This window comes from Typopeltis vanoorti, chromosome 22 (assembly GCF_054136105.1).
Source record: "Typopeltis vanoorti isolate ZY-2024b chromosome 22, IOZ_Tvanoo_1.0, whole genome shotgun sequence".
In the NCBI taxonomy this organism is placed as follows: Eukaryota; Metazoa; Arthropoda; class Arachnida; order Uropygi; family Thelyphonidae; genus Typopeltis; species Typopeltis vanoorti.
The window spans coordinates 1,758,361-1,775,841 of record NC_143570.1 but is presented as its reverse complement, the minus strand read 5'-3'; the positions used below and the strand labels follow the sequence as shown (position 1 = coordinate 1,775,841).

The 17,481-nt window shown below is 36.9% G+C and overlaps 1 protein-coding gene across 1 annotated transcript in view; it reads left to right on the top strand.

The window, feature by feature from the left end:
• The first annotated feature begins 8,388 nt into the window (after window positions 1-8,388).
• LOC150094103 (uncharacterized) overlaps window positions 8,389-17,481 on the top strand; it is a 148,316-nt gene continuing 139,223 nt past the window's right edge. Inside the window, exon 1 of the mRNA XM_090412396.1 lies at window positions 8,389-8,834. Within this exon, the coding sequence (XP_090268522.1) occupies window positions 8,743-8,834 (92 nt within the window). The 5' untranslated portion in view covers window positions 8,389-8,742. The remainder of the gene's footprint in view (window positions 8,835-17,481) is intronic.

The following is a 17,481-nucleotide window of genomic DNA, read 5'->3' as shown; positions in this document are numbered from 1 at the left end:
TGGTCAGTGGCGGATTACCCATTAAAGCAATGAGGCACGTGCCTGGGGACCTCAATCTGTGGAGATATTTTCCTATAATGTTTTAAAATAGATTAATGTTTTCAGTAAACATCACAAAAATCTTGATTATTTTAAGCGAAAATTTTTTCAAAACAATTATTACGTGTTAATATGTATTTTGAACAGCACGCACTATCTAAATAATTTTTAAATAATGCCGCAATACCAATGTCGACGCTAGTTGACAAGCTTCGTATTTTGAATTTTGAACAGCGTGCGCTATCTATGGCAATGTAATCACGAAAACTGATTGCATTGCCAAGATAGGAGGTTTCACCTGGTTGCTCTTTAACTTCATTTATTGAATCGTGTAAGAGAGAGATGTTTGTTTTAAAAATAACTTTTTAGTGTAACTTTTAATGTTTTCATTATCTGAGTGTAGTGCAAGTAAAAAAAAATTTGTAAAATTGGTAAAAAAAATGATTAAAAAAATATAAATAAATAAAAAGTTTTACTGATCATTCTTTAACCCTTTAACAAGCAAAAAAATCCAGAAGTTCAAAAATTTCAAAAGTACAAAATTTCCTTTATTTGCCAACTAACTCTTATTTTTTTAAAATTCTTTATTATTATTATTCTTATTTTTTGGGACCCCATATATAATATTCCTAGGGCTCCAACTATCCTTAATCTGCCACTTTCGATGGTTGTGGTTTTAGGTTCAGTGCTTTGTGTATAGGTGGGTGAATGTCGGATAATGAGATATTTTGTTTCTATGGGCAGGGTTTGGGGTATTTTGAATATCATTAGCTTTGTTTTTCCGGAGTTTATATATCTGCCATTTTCAGCTAACAGTTAACCTGATATAAAGCCTGTGTAGCTGAGTGGACGTGGCGTTTGCACACCACGGCGCTTTGCCGCACGAAGGAAGACTTAGTTTCGAGTCTAGTCGGCGAATAGAGGAAATTTTTCTAAACCTTTTTTCGACCGGTTCCAGGGATAGTCGATCTCTGGCACGGGCCAGCGGGTTTTTCTCCCGGATACTCGGGTTTTTCCTCCCGGAAACTCGGGTTTTTCGTCCCGTAAACTCAAGAAAATCGACCGTAGAACCCACATTATTTCAGATATTAAATATATTGTGTTAGGGTCAGGGACCACGAGATGGCGGCACATTTGAGCCGTCTCTCTTCACTGTGTACCGTTTAATTAGTGATAGCCTTGGGCCATCTATCTCTGATTGGTACCAGTGGAGATTGAACTGCCCACTCAGTCTCCAAAAGTTTGATAGGGCAAAATGGCCTCGCCTACTCCCGTATACAGGAATAAAAAGGCGTTAGCTGATTTTTTTTCCAGTTAGTGATTTCATTGATGTCATGTTGCGTATTTCTGCAAGCGATATTTGCGTCGTTGTTGTGAATGGATACTATAGCCGTGTCATCTGCGTACTGGAAGATTTTACTTTTTAAGGGAAGATGGGTTATGTCGTGTGTGTGTATGTGTTAAATAGAATGGGAGATAGGACAGCTCTTTGCGATACTTCACAGGTACCGATACCTCTTTGCTGTACGTTGATGTGCTTCCTGTTTTCCATGTGTTTTAAACCACTAGAGTAGACGACCTCCGATTCCGATATGCGTTAGTTTCGATAATAAGGTTTTGTTTGTTAGTGTGTCAAATGTTTTTGTTAGCGCAATGAATTCGAGTAATGTTATTCTGTTTTTATCCAGTGCAGCGTTTATTAGGTCTGTGAAATCTTCTAGGAGTGTTGCTGTTCTTTTTTTTTTTTTTGAAAGCCATATTGTGTTTCGGGTATGATTTGAAATTTTTCAACGTATGTGGAGAGTTAGCAGTGCACGATGCGCTGCATGATTTGATTGATTACAGACAATGTGGCGATGGGTCTGTAATTACCAATAATGTTTCTTTTTCCATATTTGTGTATGGGTGTGGTTTATGCAGTCTTTAGTGTTTCAGGTATGTGTCCCATTTCGAAGATTTATTTAACAGTTTTTGTATAACTGGAAGTAGGTTGGTTGAGTGTTTCTTGATGTCTTTTGGTGTGATTTCGTCTATCCCCAGTCGTTTGTTAGGGTTAATTTGCTGAATTTCCAGTGATAGTTCTTCTTTTGTTACTGTGGGGAACCACATCGACTGGGTTGCTCGTGGACCTAGTGGAGAATATTCGTTTGTGTGAGGAAAGGTCGTTTCTTGTAGTTTTTGGACAGAGTTCAATAAGTACTGATTAACGTTGTTTGCCAACTTTTTAAGGGATTTGGAGTCGTAAGCAAAGCTGTGTTTTATATTTTCTGAGGCAGTGGTTCTTTGTATATTATCCAGCATTTCATTAATCATGTGCCAGGTTTCCATTATGTCTTTCTGAGCTGTTGTCAATTTGTTGCTGTAGTAGTTTCTTTTTGCCGTTCTAAACTGTGTTGTTAGGAGATTCCGTTTCTTTTGTATTCAGCTTGTAAAGCGATATTGTTTGGCGACTTCTTAAGTTGTTTCCATAGGGCATCTTTTCTTTGTATGTCTGTTAATATGTTGTCTGTTATCCATGGATTCTGTTTCGTTTGGGAGCGTATTTTTATTTTTGTTAATGCTTTGTTATATATATTTCTAAATGCAAGTTTAAGATTATTATATAAAGCTTCAGCAGAGTCACTTGTTTCCATACTGCTATTGATTTCAGAATGTGGCAATTATCATGTTCCGGGGTGATTACATCTGCTTGATGATCTTAGTTCATGAAGGTTGGTGTGCTGTTCTCTTCTTTACGAGTCGTCAATATCTTTTAATGTGGCAGCCTGTTGAGGTCTTCTATGGATTTTATTTGGATTGGTTTTGCGTCTTGTGTCTTTTAACACTTTCACTGCCAAGCTGAAAATTGGAATTTCGTGTGGTAGCCAAATTTTTTATATTTTTTTATTTAGTTAGCGACGTCCACGCGAAAACGCGTGATTGCGCGATATCGTTCGTTGCCAAGCTGAAAATTGGAATTTCGTGTGGTGGCCAAATTTTTTTATTTAGTTAGCGGCATTTACGCGATAACGCGTGATCGGCCGTTTGGTGAGAACTCGTATCACGCGATATCGCTTGATTGGCAACGAACACATGTTAAAGGAATAACTTGCTGTCTTTTATCCAAATAAACTGGAAATTTTTTTCTGATTTTTACTTTCCTTATTTAGTAGAATAGTTTCTGGTAATAAGGCGTTAAATATTCGGACAAGTATATTGGGGTATTGTCATGGGCTCCTTTCAGATCCTTGACTACTGTTTTTTTTTTAATCCTGCTATCTTTTACAAGTGTAACTTTTGTTGGGCTGTTGGTGAGTCGCACAACGACGGGAGGAGGACGGGAATTATTTTCTCTTTTCCTTTTTTGTAGTAACCGATGTACTGAGTGAATATCTTTTGATTCAATGAGAGCGCCATAATAATATATATAATTATCAAAAAAAAAAAAAAAATCAGCTAACGCCTTTTTATTCCCGTATACGGGGAGTAGTCGAGGCCATATAGCCCTATCTAACTTTTGGAGACTGAGTGGGCAGTTCAATCTCCACTGGTACCAATCAGAGATAGATGGCCCAAGGCTATCACTAATTAAGCGGTACTCAGTGAAGAGAGACGGCTCAAATGTGCCGCCATCTCGTGGTCCCTAACCCTAACACAATATATTTAATGTCTGAAATAATGTGGGTTCTACGGTCGATTTTCTTGAGTTTACAGGACGAAAAACCCGAGTTTCCGGGAGGAAAAACCTGCTTGCCCGTGCCAGAGATCGACTAACTCGGGAACCGGTCGAAAAAAGGCTCAGAAAAATTTCCTCTAGCCGCCGACTAGACTTGAAACCAAGTCTTCCTTCGTGCGGCCAAGCGCCGTGGTAAGACTTGGTTTCGAGTCTAGTCGGCGACTAGAGGAAATTTTTCTGAGCCTTTTTTCGACCGGTTCCCGAGTTAGTCGATCTCTGGCACAAGCAAGCAGGTTTTTATAATTTATGATTTATAATTTATAATTATTATTTATAATTATTATTATTCTTCCAAAGAGCCTGTGTAGCTCAGTGGATGTGGCGTTTGCACACCACCGCGCTTGGCCGCACGAAGGAAGTCTTGGTTTCGAGTCTAGTCGGCGACTAGAGGAAATTTTTCTAAGCCTTTTTTCGACCGGTTCCCGAGTTAGTCGATCTCTCGCACGGGCAAGCAGGTTTTTCCTCCCGGAAACTCGGGTTTTTCGTCCTGTAAACTCAAGAAAATCGACCGTAGAACCCACATTATTTCAGACATTAAATATATTTGTGTTAGGGTTAGGGACCACGAGATGGCGGCACATTTGAGCCGTCTCTCTTCACTGCGTACCGCTTAATTAGTGATAGCCTTGGGCCATCTGTCTCTGATTGGGTACCAGTGGAGATTGAACTGCCCACTCAGTCTCCAAAAGTTAGATAATGCTAAATGGCCTCGCCTACTCCCGAATACGGGAATAAAAAGGCGTTAGCTGATTTTATATATATTTTTTTATTATTATTCTTCCAGTCGCATTTCAGTTTCTTATCCTTTTTTGCTAAACAAAGGAGACGGAACTCTGTTGTGCATTAATCACTTGGTTTGGTTTATGTAGCTTCAACACCAACGCAACTCAGGCTAATGTACTATATCTGTTAATTGGGTGTGTTCTAATGGCCAGTTTGCTGCTTAAAAAAAAAAACATATTTCTGGAAGGAAAAACCCTACATCCCGCACTTTCTGTGTTTAGCGATTGACTAAAAAATTTAATGAAGATTTCCCAACCTATATCTAAACGAACTATGCGCATGGAATTAAAGAGGATCGGTATTGGCAGTCAATGATTATACAGAAAATATCGGTTCTGTGAAGCTTCTAATTCAGTGACCGGTATGTGTATAATTACGAACGAGAAAATGTCACTGTAAGGATATGTACTTTTGTCTGTCGATATTACAAACTTCACATTTTTCCCATCGCGTTTCATATGTGGAAGCTATATATTAATTAATTTAGGAAACAATACAATGTCTGTGACGTTTCTTAATTTTCTTAGGAGCAAATGGTATTCGTTGCGCCCTGTTAACAATAGAACTTTGAGTGATATTCTGATATAGAATTTATTTTTTAAGCTGAATCAGCACGCACACGTCAAAAACTTTGAAAGGTCATGCCGACTTTTCTCATTTACATACCATACCAATTACGTCGATCTCTGTAGAACAAATCGAATTTTCTCTCCTGTAAACTCACGAAAATCCACCCTAGAACATACTGTTTTGGACATTTAAAATATTACGTTAGGGTTAGAAACCATGAAATGGCAAAACTTTCTTTCAGTCTCTTCATCGGTTGGTGCTTATAATTAATGAGTCTTGGCGAGTTTTCTCTGATTGTCTACTGGCAGAGATTGAACTGCCCATTCAGTCTCCGAAGTTAGAATGGCTAAAATAGCCTCGTGTACTCTCTATAAGGAAATTATAGAGATTAGCTGATTTTTATACCATGCTAAGTACAATTTTAAAAGCTACCAGTATGGGTATTTGCTTAGAGCTTATTAAGTGTATCCTATGTGTGATCGATTTGAATTAATGGAGTAATATGCGTGGCGTTTGACATTTATATCATCTGAGATGAATAGAGTATAGACGATATTGTTTGCCAGAGTTTTTGTCATTCAACTTGGTCCAGCGCAGTGTATATATCATGGATTCAGAATGCTATTTGTCAGTAATAATGAATAGTTACTAAAATAAAGACCGAAATGTTTTCAGTTCGGCGGTGCAAATTTACATAAGGAAAGCAGGTATTAGATCCAACATTATTCCAAAGCAGGATGTAGAATCTATGAATGTTTCGCAAGCTGACCAGAGAGCTTGCGGGAATACATTTCTTCACTTTCACGAATTACCTTGGTGTGGACTAAGATTGTAGATTACACTTATTGTGGGAAGCACCTATTTCTTTTAAATAGCCCACAATAAGGCAACCTCGTGAATGCTGAGGAACGTATTCCGTCAAACTCTTTGGTCAACTTACGAAATGTTCATGGTGTCTACATTCCGCTCTGAAATAATTTGCAATATAATATCCGCTTAGCTTAAGCAATATCCAATGGTGCTGTTCACTATTGGATATTATTCACTATTGGAAACAAAAATCTTTCGATGTTCGATTAGGAGATTATGCTGGGTGTCAGTCTCGTTATTGCCACGATTTTGAAAATAGCTGAGCTGATTAGTTTCTCAAAAAGATATATATATAGTAGGGAACAAATCAATCCAAAGAAGTCGAATTTTCGTCAAGTTTTGGTTCTCGTTTGGTTTTGGTTTCATTTCATAATAATTCTGATTTTGGTTTCAGTTCACTATTTTGGATGCTCGTTTTAAACTACCTCTCCGATGTTTATTAATAGTGTTGTGGTATTTTAATACCGTAAACATTGACATTCATTGTGTTTTATTCATTTTGTGTAACTATAAAATGGATACATTTTGAATAAAGAATTCAAAAATATGCACTCTTTCTTAGCACACATCCATGACTCAGTGATAAATTGTCATCGAGTGCGTTGTTGGTTTGGGTACTGTTAATGCGAATTTAAAGAAATTTAGGGAGACAGGTACCACTTCTCCTGTCAGAAAAAGAAAATGTGGGTGCAAAGGTAAAGTACACCTACTCAAGACTTCTACTGAGCTGTACAGGCCTCTTTAACAAAAAAAATCAACAAACGCCTTTTTATTCCCGTATATAGGGAGTAGGTGAGGCCATTTTTAGCCCTAACTCACTTTTGGAGATTGAGTAAGCAGTTCAATCTCCACCGGTACCCAATCAGAGATAGATGGCCCAAGGCTATCACTAATTAAGTGGCAGGCAGTGAAGAGAGACAGCTCAACAAGTGTCGCCATCTCATGGTTCCTAACACTCGTATTTAATGTCTGAAATAATGTGGGTTTTACGGTCAATTTTATTGAGTTTACGGGACAAAAAAGCCGAGTTTCCGGGAGGAAAATCTCGTTTGCCTGTGCGAGAGATCGACTAACTCAGGAACCAGTCGAAAAAAGGCTTAGAAAAATTTCCTCTAGTCGCCAACTAGACTCGAAATCAAGTCTTCCTTCGTGCGGCAAGCGCCATGGTATGCAAACGCCACATCCACTGAGCTACACTGGCCAGCCTAGTTCTGATTAAATGATCCTAGCGGCTTCACCAAAATATCTTTTAAACGCAGTACAAAATATACTCCATTACAAGGAAGAGCAAAAATATAATCGATTTGAGCTCTGGGAATGTTAAACATGGCCAATTTCTGCCCGATAACACTGGAAAAAATACAGGCAGAAATGAAAATGGCTAGAGTATGGACGTCAAAAAAGAAAGTGGAGGTTTTATTCTAGGCACTCAAACACAGGTATTACTAAGTAATACATTTACTGCAAGATTGAGAACACCAGTAATAAGAATAAATGCCGATTATGCGATCTGAAAGATTAAGCTGTATAACATCTGATCAGGGCCTGCCAAAAGTTTGCTCAAACTGATTACAGAAATCGCCATGATTAAGTGGCCAAAGTAATTCACTAGTATGTATGCAAAAAAAAAAAAAGAAAAAAAAAAGCTTTCGTATTCTGACTATATAGCAGCATAAAATCGAGACAATACTGGAAAACAAGATTCGAAAATGATCCGAGTCCAAAATGGCCACCCTTTTGATCATAATAGGATCAAAGTTTACAATTATTTAACATTAAAGAGTTCTGATTATCGATATCGGATTACTTAGTAATAACGAAAACAGTAGAGAACTTAAAATAATTTCGAAATGTCGAGATTCAGAAATCAAATGTGGTCTGTTGTGGCTTAAACCGATCAAGTTCACCCAATTGTTGGTGATTGATTTGTTAAAATTTTAAGAAAACTGTCCAACTATGTAAAATAATTAAATTCCGACAATTTAAACACACATGGCTGGCAAAAAATAAAATGAAAGAAACGAACAAACAAAAAACTGCGTTACTTCTTGGAACACTTCATATTTTTACTAAGGTACTTAACAGGTTATTCTTAGATTCATGCATAGAATCTGAATTGAACTCTCTTACCAGTGAAATCACTGTGAATGGAATATGTCATTTTGGTTGCGCTTAGATTGCCTGAATGAAACAACGGCAGCAACAACAATTTGAAACAGTAAGAGTTCTGCATGAAGACATTTAGTTTTTTATTTTAATAAAGTGATGGTCTTTTAAATTCTTTTTATTAATTATTATTATTATTACTTATTTTTTTAATGATATGCACATAAATAATATAATTTTCTACTGTGTCGCTTCATTCGTTTCTGAAATGAACTAACATTCACTGAAAGCAATTTATTTTTTTTTTCACTTCTGAGCGGCGCACTCTTGACTTATATTTTTCCAGTGGTTTATGCAATGTTTAGATTGAGGCTATTATATTGTATGCGATATGGGAAAAAAAATAGTTGCTGAAGTGAACGTCACATGAAGCCATACGAAAGGTTTGTTTCTTGGAGAGGTCTATGGCCCGATTTTATTTTGACATCTCTTTAACGCAAGTAGGGACGCTGCCATGTTTCCAAGATGGAGGATGATGCAGACTTATTATGATGGCCCTCGGCCAGTGTAATCAGGTAATTTAATGATCGTAGGATGGTGGGAAATTTGGCTTATCCAGGCATCTGTGTGGAAATGTTTTAAAAGGAAGGTGAAAGAAGATGCCTAAATGTAAATCGAAGACAAGATTTATTCCTGCGACCTGTGCGTGGACGCTGTTAATATCTGCCACAACTTTGTTCTTCGTGTTTCCGTAAGTTATTTGATAATTTCTCTAAATTTGTTATTTCTCTAAAGTCATTCTGAAGTGTCTATAATGCGGCGGGAAAGGCTAGTTGCTCTCAGGGATTTTAAGTTTGATCGTTTATACATATAGTAATTTCCTTTTCTTCTGCTGTATTAAGTTTTTAATTTGCAGAAATCTAGTTTTGATTTAAAAAAAAAATTTTTTTGAAGACTATTAAAACCAAAGCATTAAGATCTTAAAACTGTTTGAACTGCGATTATTATAATTACATATAGTAAAAACGAGCTTCTTTTCAATATTTCATGACCAATGTGTCACGTTTATGAGCCTGTAACGATTTGATCACATTTCTGTCATTTGTGCAGTCACATATACATGTATTTAGGATACTCGCTGCTATTCAACACCTCGTTTTTCTTTCCCTTTAAAGTGTTGGGGATTAATGTCTGCTCTGATTTATTTTGATCATTGGAATAAGCTAATGCGCACATAACTGTAAAATAAGATTGTAAATTGAAGAAATAATATAATTTTATGCATATAATGGTTAAATAATTATATGGCGTTCTTTATGTAATATGATATGATATGATAATAATACAGCATTTAAAATTATAATTTAAAATGCTATATTAGTTTAAGTGCAGATAACTCTCTAGTAACCACTTATTCCCCCCCCCCCCCCACTCTCCCAGAAGAACCATGTTACCTTACCTACCAAAATTTTTAATTTTTAGAATGCTGATCCTCATTAATTATAAACAATGTTTTTTTATTTCTTTTTTTATTGTGTGTGCTGACCTTATATCCACTGTACTATACCATTCTATCACATGGCTTGTGTCTCTTTTGAATCCATTGTTCTACCCTTTTTGAATTGTCACTTCACTAAGGATGATCTGCAAGCTTCAGATCAAAATATTTGATAAAAGTTTTAATAAAAGTTTATTAAATAAACTTTCTTGTGTCTGCATGTTTATATATAGGATACACATTAATGGGATATACAAATAATATCATTTTCGTATTGTGTTGCTTCATTCTTTTCTGAAATGACTAACACTGGTGTGTGTGTGTGTGTGTATATACATGCACACAGAATTTTTTATGGCTGTTCAGGACAGTGGCATTCAGTCTCTCAACTACAGAGCCTTTTCTTATTCAAAAATGCTTTCAGATTTGTAGTATTTCTTGCGAGTATAGACACATTTGTGTATACTCGCAAAAACTGCATGTCTATACTCACACACACATAAGGGGAAAATATGTGATTATTTCTCATGAAAAGTTGTATAGTTTTATAGTACATTAGATTTTATAGTACTATACATTAGTTGGATAGTTTTTTATATGTTGTGCTCATACACAAGAGGTTGGTTGATCAACCTATAGTACATTAGTACCATGTATGGGTAGTGGGTTGGGAAAGGAGGAACTTGTTTACATTTGATTTAAATAACTAAATTGTATTCCTTGGGAAACACAGCAGGGGGGAGAGACTGTTCCACAGTGCAGCAGTTGCAGGGGATGGAGGAGGGAAAAGAAACTTCTGTTTGTTTCTAGGTGTACTGTGAAGGGATGTTGAGCAGCAGCTGCACATGTTCCAACGAGTTGAGTACTGAGTGGAGGAATTATTGATGTTATTTCAGATGAACATTTCCCATGGAAATATTTGTAGAATATACATATTTTACAATATTTGTAGAATATACATATTTTACAATATTTGTAGAATATACATACACATGTACATATTGCAGAAACCAAACATCTGTGTGAAAGTAGGGGGGGTAGAGTTGTATAGTTTATAGTACATTAATAATTAGTTGTATAGTTTATTGCTCTGTGTTGAGGGAGCTTTTAGGGGCCCCACCCCATATGTGGGAGCAGTATTTAATAGCTGTGTAGATTTGTGATTTGTATAATGTTAACAGCTGTTCAGGAGTGAAGTACTGTCTTGAACAGAAGAGAAATCTAGTTTTTTTTTTTGAAGCTGAGGATGCAATGGTTGTGATGTGTTTATGCCAGGAGAGGTTTGATGTGAGGGTAATTCCAAGAAGAGAGATCTCAAACTGTTTGGAAATTTGGGTACCAGTTAATAATTTGAGTTATTAACTGGAGTGGTTGTGCTGGTGTAACTGTTGATATCGGATGTATTTACCTGTATAAGGGCTTTCTGTAAATTGGAGAGATAAACAAATGGGATAATAAGAATTCAGCAGGCTGATGTATAATCAAGTTTTCTGAAAAGAAAAAGAACACAACAGTCTGCCCTTCTTGAATACTTTGTAATACAGGTAGATAGATTAACCAACGCTCATACCAGTATTCTTCCCAACAGTGCGACATAAAACCTAACTCATCAAGACAAAATGGAGATACTCTCATATCCTCACTACTAAACTACTACGTACATGGTATCTTCTTAGCCAGTGGCCAATAACTACCTTAATTCACTCTAGCAAATACAAGTACAAGAAACTATTCTTGGAATCTGCCTTTTCTTTAAAAAATATAAGCTTAGCATATTTGAATGCATAAAACTGCTTCACATCTTGGAAATGCTCATCCTAAGCCCAACAGCCAAGAACACTCGATTCCACTAGGTAATTGTTCCATGATGATGGCATTTTGACTTTGGTGAAATATTGGAAATACAGACGGTCCCCGGGTTACAGATGACCCGATTTATGGCTTTCCGTACTTACTAATGGGCTCCCAAGGCCTATTCGTAAGTATAATTAAATCTGGTTCCCAAACTGTGCACTGCTAAATATTCCAATATTTTCACTGAAATAACTGCACCAGCTGTGCACTGCAGCTGTTAGGTAGGCCTGTGTTCTGACTTTGGGTGCCATTGAAAAATCCTAATATACCAAGGGTGCCATGAACCAAAAAAGTTTGGGAACCACTGAATTAAATAATTAAATTAATAATTTGGGAACTAGTTTCTTCTGCGCATGTAAACAAACCCACATGTTTGAGTTTTTTATGTTCTGTTTATTTGAATTAAAAGAAAGAGGACAACAGTTTGTAACTTATTATTAGAGTACAGGGGTATTATTATTATTATGCTGTATTATTATTGCCACATATGAGCCATTATAACATTGTTATTATTACCGTATATGCGCTGTTCATCAAGGATCCAAGTTGCATACAAATCTGACCTAAAGACGCTTCAGGAACGTATCTCATTCGTAACCCTGGACTGCTAGTATTAAATTATTTTAGACAGTATATAATCTGTGTTGTTATCTCTTTTCTAAAAATACCAGTATGAGTAGCATTTAGTATTAGCCCTTGAACACCAGACTTGTGAAGTGAATAGATCTGCTGGGACGTATCTTCAAGCAATATTTTTCAAGAATGATAGTTAATGTTTCTCTGGGGTAGTGGCCCTTCCCTTAATGCATGACATTATACATGTCCATAAGGATATGTTCCTTGCATTATGGGATATTAAGGGAAGTGATGTGGAGTCATTAGCTTTTATACAGGGTGTTCGGGATAAATTTGACAGTTTCATAAGGAAAAAGAAAATCTTCTTTGTATCTATTAAATTTAATGAATTGACAAAAAAACATTACAGGCAGAGTTAATTACAATACTATCAACAAGATTTACTCAAAATAACCACCATTAGCATCGATCACAGCTTCAATTCTGCTTCGGAACCTCGAACAAGCTGATGCTACAGCCTCCCTGGGAAGGGCCGCAAAAACTGTTTTAATTTTATCCATTAACTGGGCTTTTGTATTACTGGAAGTGCGATTGGTGTCTTTTTCAACTGCGCCCCATACAAAATAATCCATGGGGTTAAGGTCTGGGGAGTTTGGAGGCCAAACATTTGGACTGGTGAAGTCGTAGAAATTTTCAGACAACCATTTTTGACTTTTCCCAGAGGTGTGGCAAGGGGCCGAATCCTGCTGCCATACATACGGCCTACCATTGGCTACCCTTGTTATCCAGGGCTTGACTACAGTTAGCAACTCCACGAACAAAGCCCGAATTCCAATGCCAGGGTTCTTCAACACCTGTTCCTGCAGATTTGCGAGGAATTCTGCTGTACGAACGCAATCAGATCGTCTGCTAGGGATCTTTCTTCTTGCTACATCCTCGTAGTCACCATTGCAAGTCTCTAGTTCATGCCTGATTGTTTTTACTGTATTCAGGGAGCATTGGGCAGCAGTCGTAATATCCTTATTTTGATGGCGGGCACGAATCATCATGATACAAGTTATTCTCTTCCATGATTCAGGTGGGTTCCAGCTATCCATCCTTTCTGACATCTTGTATATGAATGAAGAAGGGTCCAAACTTTTAAATGAAGAGAAGTGTGTGTTAATACATGTAACTTACGGAAAAATATAATTAATTATAAATATGTCAAATTTATCCCGAACACCCTGTATATGAGTTGATCAGTCCTGAAATTATTTCAGGTGCAAGCTTTGTTTTCTTGCACTTGGATAAAGGATTAAAGCAAGAATATAATTTCTTGGCATCTTTAATTTATAGCTGTCTAACATGCATTTACAGTACAACTGCAAACTCATCGAACCTGCCTTTCCTCTTTCTCATTTATTCCATCTACCTCTATAATGTATTTCACAACAATTTCAACATTCAGCACTTTAAGAAGAATGTTGATAGGTTTCATCTTTCTCAGTCTTTGTCTGCACCTCGCACATGTGCTATAGGACGTGTGTGAGATAAATATATATATTTATTTATTTAATATACACTTGTTCCTGCTTGTTGCTAATGCCAATAATTCCTCCTGCTTAAACAGGAGGAATTCTTGGCATTATTTGATTTATTCTGTCAAATGGTTATTGGCATTAGTGAGACAGGGCTAACAGAAGATGATATACTTAGTGGGATAGAATGTGAAAGGTATAGTATGCTCAGGGAGGATAGAGAGAAATGAATGCGAGAAATAATGTTATTGATGATAGCCACAGAACTGCAACTGAAGAGAGTAGTAATTCAACTCAGGCCAGTGAAAATAGCACATTTGAAGCTATCTCTGGTGTGAGATCAAGGCCAGCAGAACAAAATATACAGTTGGATGGAAAAGATGGAGACAGTAATGCATCGGCAAATAGACTAAATGAGGAGAGGACACATAGGAGGAAGGAAATGAAATTTATGCAGTTACTAAGGGATAATTACCTGAGACAGCATGTGGATGGAATATACTGGGGGTTTGAGAGTGCCCAGTATATTCCTTTCGCCAATTGGTGAAAGTGATCATATAGTCTTGACTGGGAAGTGACTAAATATGTGGAATTGTCGGTTAAGAGGAGGAGGGGGGGGTATGTGTGGAATTACAGGGCTGATAAGTATGACAAGCTTAGGAGATTGTATGGATTAGTGTCATGGCATGTAAAACTGCAAGGGCTGGATGTTGATAGTACATGGGAAGTGGTAAAGGAGTACTTGAGGAAGGTAATGGCAGACTGCATACCTAGAGTCAGGAGAGTAAATTAAGTGAGAGTTAAATGGATGAATATCATTGTTAAGCTGGAGCTGCAAAAAAAAAAGAAAAAAGAAACAATTGCGGAGTGAATTTAAGGAGACCAATAGGCACATGAACAGTACAAGGCACAAGCCAGAAGGGTAACTAGTGTAGTAAAAAAGACTAAAGCAGTTAAAGCTTAAGGAGTTAGCAATATAGGCTAAAGATAATCCCAAACAGTTCTTTCAATATGCTGCAAGTAAAAGGAAGAATGTTTATGGCAGCATGATTTTAATGAATGCTGATGGTTGGGAGGTAACTGCATCAGTTGAAATAGTAGAATTACTAAGTGAATGCTATGCAAGATTGTATCATCCAGGTGGTGATATTGCAGGAAGGAGAGATTCAAAGGCTTATATAGGAACTGAGGTATATGAAGTTAATGTGCATATATATTACAGAACCTTAATGTGAATACAATTGTTCAATTGGATGGTATACCACCTCTTATTTTACATGAATCAGTGAGGGAATTGTAAGTGCCATTGACCATATTGTTTAACCTTAGTCTCAGCTCTGGGTCAGTCCTGAGGGGATGGAAAGAGGTGAAAATAGTTCCATTGTATAAAGGAGGCTCCAAGACTGATGTAGCAAATTATCAACCAATCAGCATATCAGGATTTGTTGTCAGAGTATTGGAGAAGTTGGGCATGAGCAAAAACAAGAATGAATAGATGGAAATGGGATACCTTTTTTGGGGGATGGGGTTAGCATGGTTTTGTGAAGGGTAGGTCATGCTTCAATTACTTGCTCATGTTTTATAATACAGTAACAGCTGAGTTGGATAAAGGTAATGAGTTTACAGTGATAATGCTTGTCTTTGCAAAGTTGGATAGAAGGGTGGTCTGGAAATTTTTCGGCCTAACAATGAAAAAACGAATTTATAATTTCAAAATTATTTTTATTTTTCAACATAATCTCCCTTAAGATTAATATTTATTCCAACGATGCTCCAGCACCATTATCCCATCCCTGTAGTGGTTCTCAGTAAGATCTGCAAAATACATCTACAGCTACAATCACCTCATGATTTGAAGAAAAACGCTGAACCAGCGAGGAAGAGTTATAGTTTTGGGAAGAGATAGAAGTCAGAGGTAGCCAAATCTGAGGAATTGGATGGATGTTCCAACAATTCATAGTGCAGGTCCCTTAATTTTTCCCATTGCCAAAACACCTTTGTGGGTGGGCAGGTGCATTGGCCTGATGAAAGATGATTTTTTTCTTCTGCAAATCGGGTCTTTTCTCACAAATTTTTTTTGTCTAATCTGCTTAAAAGATCGGAATAATATTCCCTGGTTATTGTTTTACCCTTTTTGAGATAATTAATAAACAAAATGCCTTTACATCCCAAAACACTGATGCCATTTTTGTTGTCAAAACACAGTTGACATTTTCAATGAGAATCATTGAAAATGTCAACTGTGTTGTGAATGGAGAACCTGTGGAACAAGTAAAACATTTCAGCTACTTAGGCACGATTTTTACTGAAGATGGTAAATTAAATATAGAAATAGACAACAGAATCAGCAAAGCTGGTATGGTGGGAAGTCAATTGAATAAATTCATATGGAATAAGAAAGAAATTAGTCGGAACACTAAATTAGCTGTATACAAGACAGTGTTCAAACCAGTTTTAACTTATGGATCTGAGAGCTGGGTCAGAAGTAAAACACTTGACCAAAGACTAGAGACCGCAGATATGAGAGTCCTGAGAAAGATTAGAGACGTGAACAGATGGCATCAATGGCAATATCATATTAAAAATGAGGATATTAGGAAAGAACTTGACATTGTCAGCATCCAGGAATGCATTAGCAGAGCTAATCTCAGGTGGTATGGTCACTTAAATAGAATGGGAGAGGAAAGATTAGCAAAACAAGTGTTCTCTGCCAGGTTGGCAGCAAAACGACCCAGAGGAAGACCAAGATATAGGTGGATTGATACGGTACAAAGTGCCTTAGACGATAGAAATATAAGATCTGATAATGTTGGAGTCTTGACAAGTAACAGACTGATTTGGAGGAAAATTGTAGATAAGAAGTTAGTATGATGTAATTTTTTCATGTAGTACTGTCATATCCTGTACACCCCTTGAGGGTACATGGCAGGAATTTGATGATGATGATGATGAACACTGATGCCATGACCTTTCCTGCTGATGGAACCAACTTTGTCTTCTCTGGTACTGAACAACCAGCTTCTGTCCACTGTTTTGACCGCTGTTTGGATTCTGGTATGTAATGGTGAATCCAAGTCTCATCCATCATAATAAATCGACATACAAAATCAGTTTTTTTCTTGTTAAAATGCTCCAAGCACTGTTCAAAGATTTTCACGTTAGGGCGTTTTTGATCTGCTGTGAGCAAGCATGGCACCCATCTTGCGCAAAGCTTTTTCATTTGCAATTCTTCATGCAAAATATATCCTACATGTTCTTTTGAAATGCCTATAGCCTCAGCAATTTCACGCACTTTGACGTGCTGGTCATCCAATATTGTTCATTGATTAATGATTTCTGGTGTTGTTACACTTTTTGGACGTCCTTCACATGGATCATCTTAAAAGCTGGTACGGCCATGTTTAAATCAGCAGCCCATTTCTTAATTGTTGAAAATGAATGAGAAGTGTGCCCTTTTATGAACTTTGAATGAATTTCTTTTGGCATTAAACCTTCTTTTACAAAAAATTTTATAGCCGCACGATACTCAATTTTATCCATTTCATAGGATACAGACAACACTTTTGCTTCAGGCAGCTGTATAAAACAAACTACTTGATAGAATGACTTGCAATTTCACATGGATACTTATGACAGATGTCATAAGTATCCATGTGATTGGTTATCTATGGTTGAGGCCAAGAACTTTTCAGGCCACCCTCATATATCAGAGAGTAGTTTATTCAGGAGTAGAGTCCAAAAGATAACTTGTGACTAGTGGTGTGCTGCAGGGTTCTTCTAGTACTGCTACTGTTTAATTTGTACATTAATGATATAGGAAAGGATATGAAAGAAACTGTTCAGTTATTTTCCGATGATGCGAAGTTGGGTAGAGCTATGGTTAATACAGTTGATGTTAAAATTTTTCAGGATGATTTGGATAGATTGGCAGACTGGGCTAAGGAGAATTA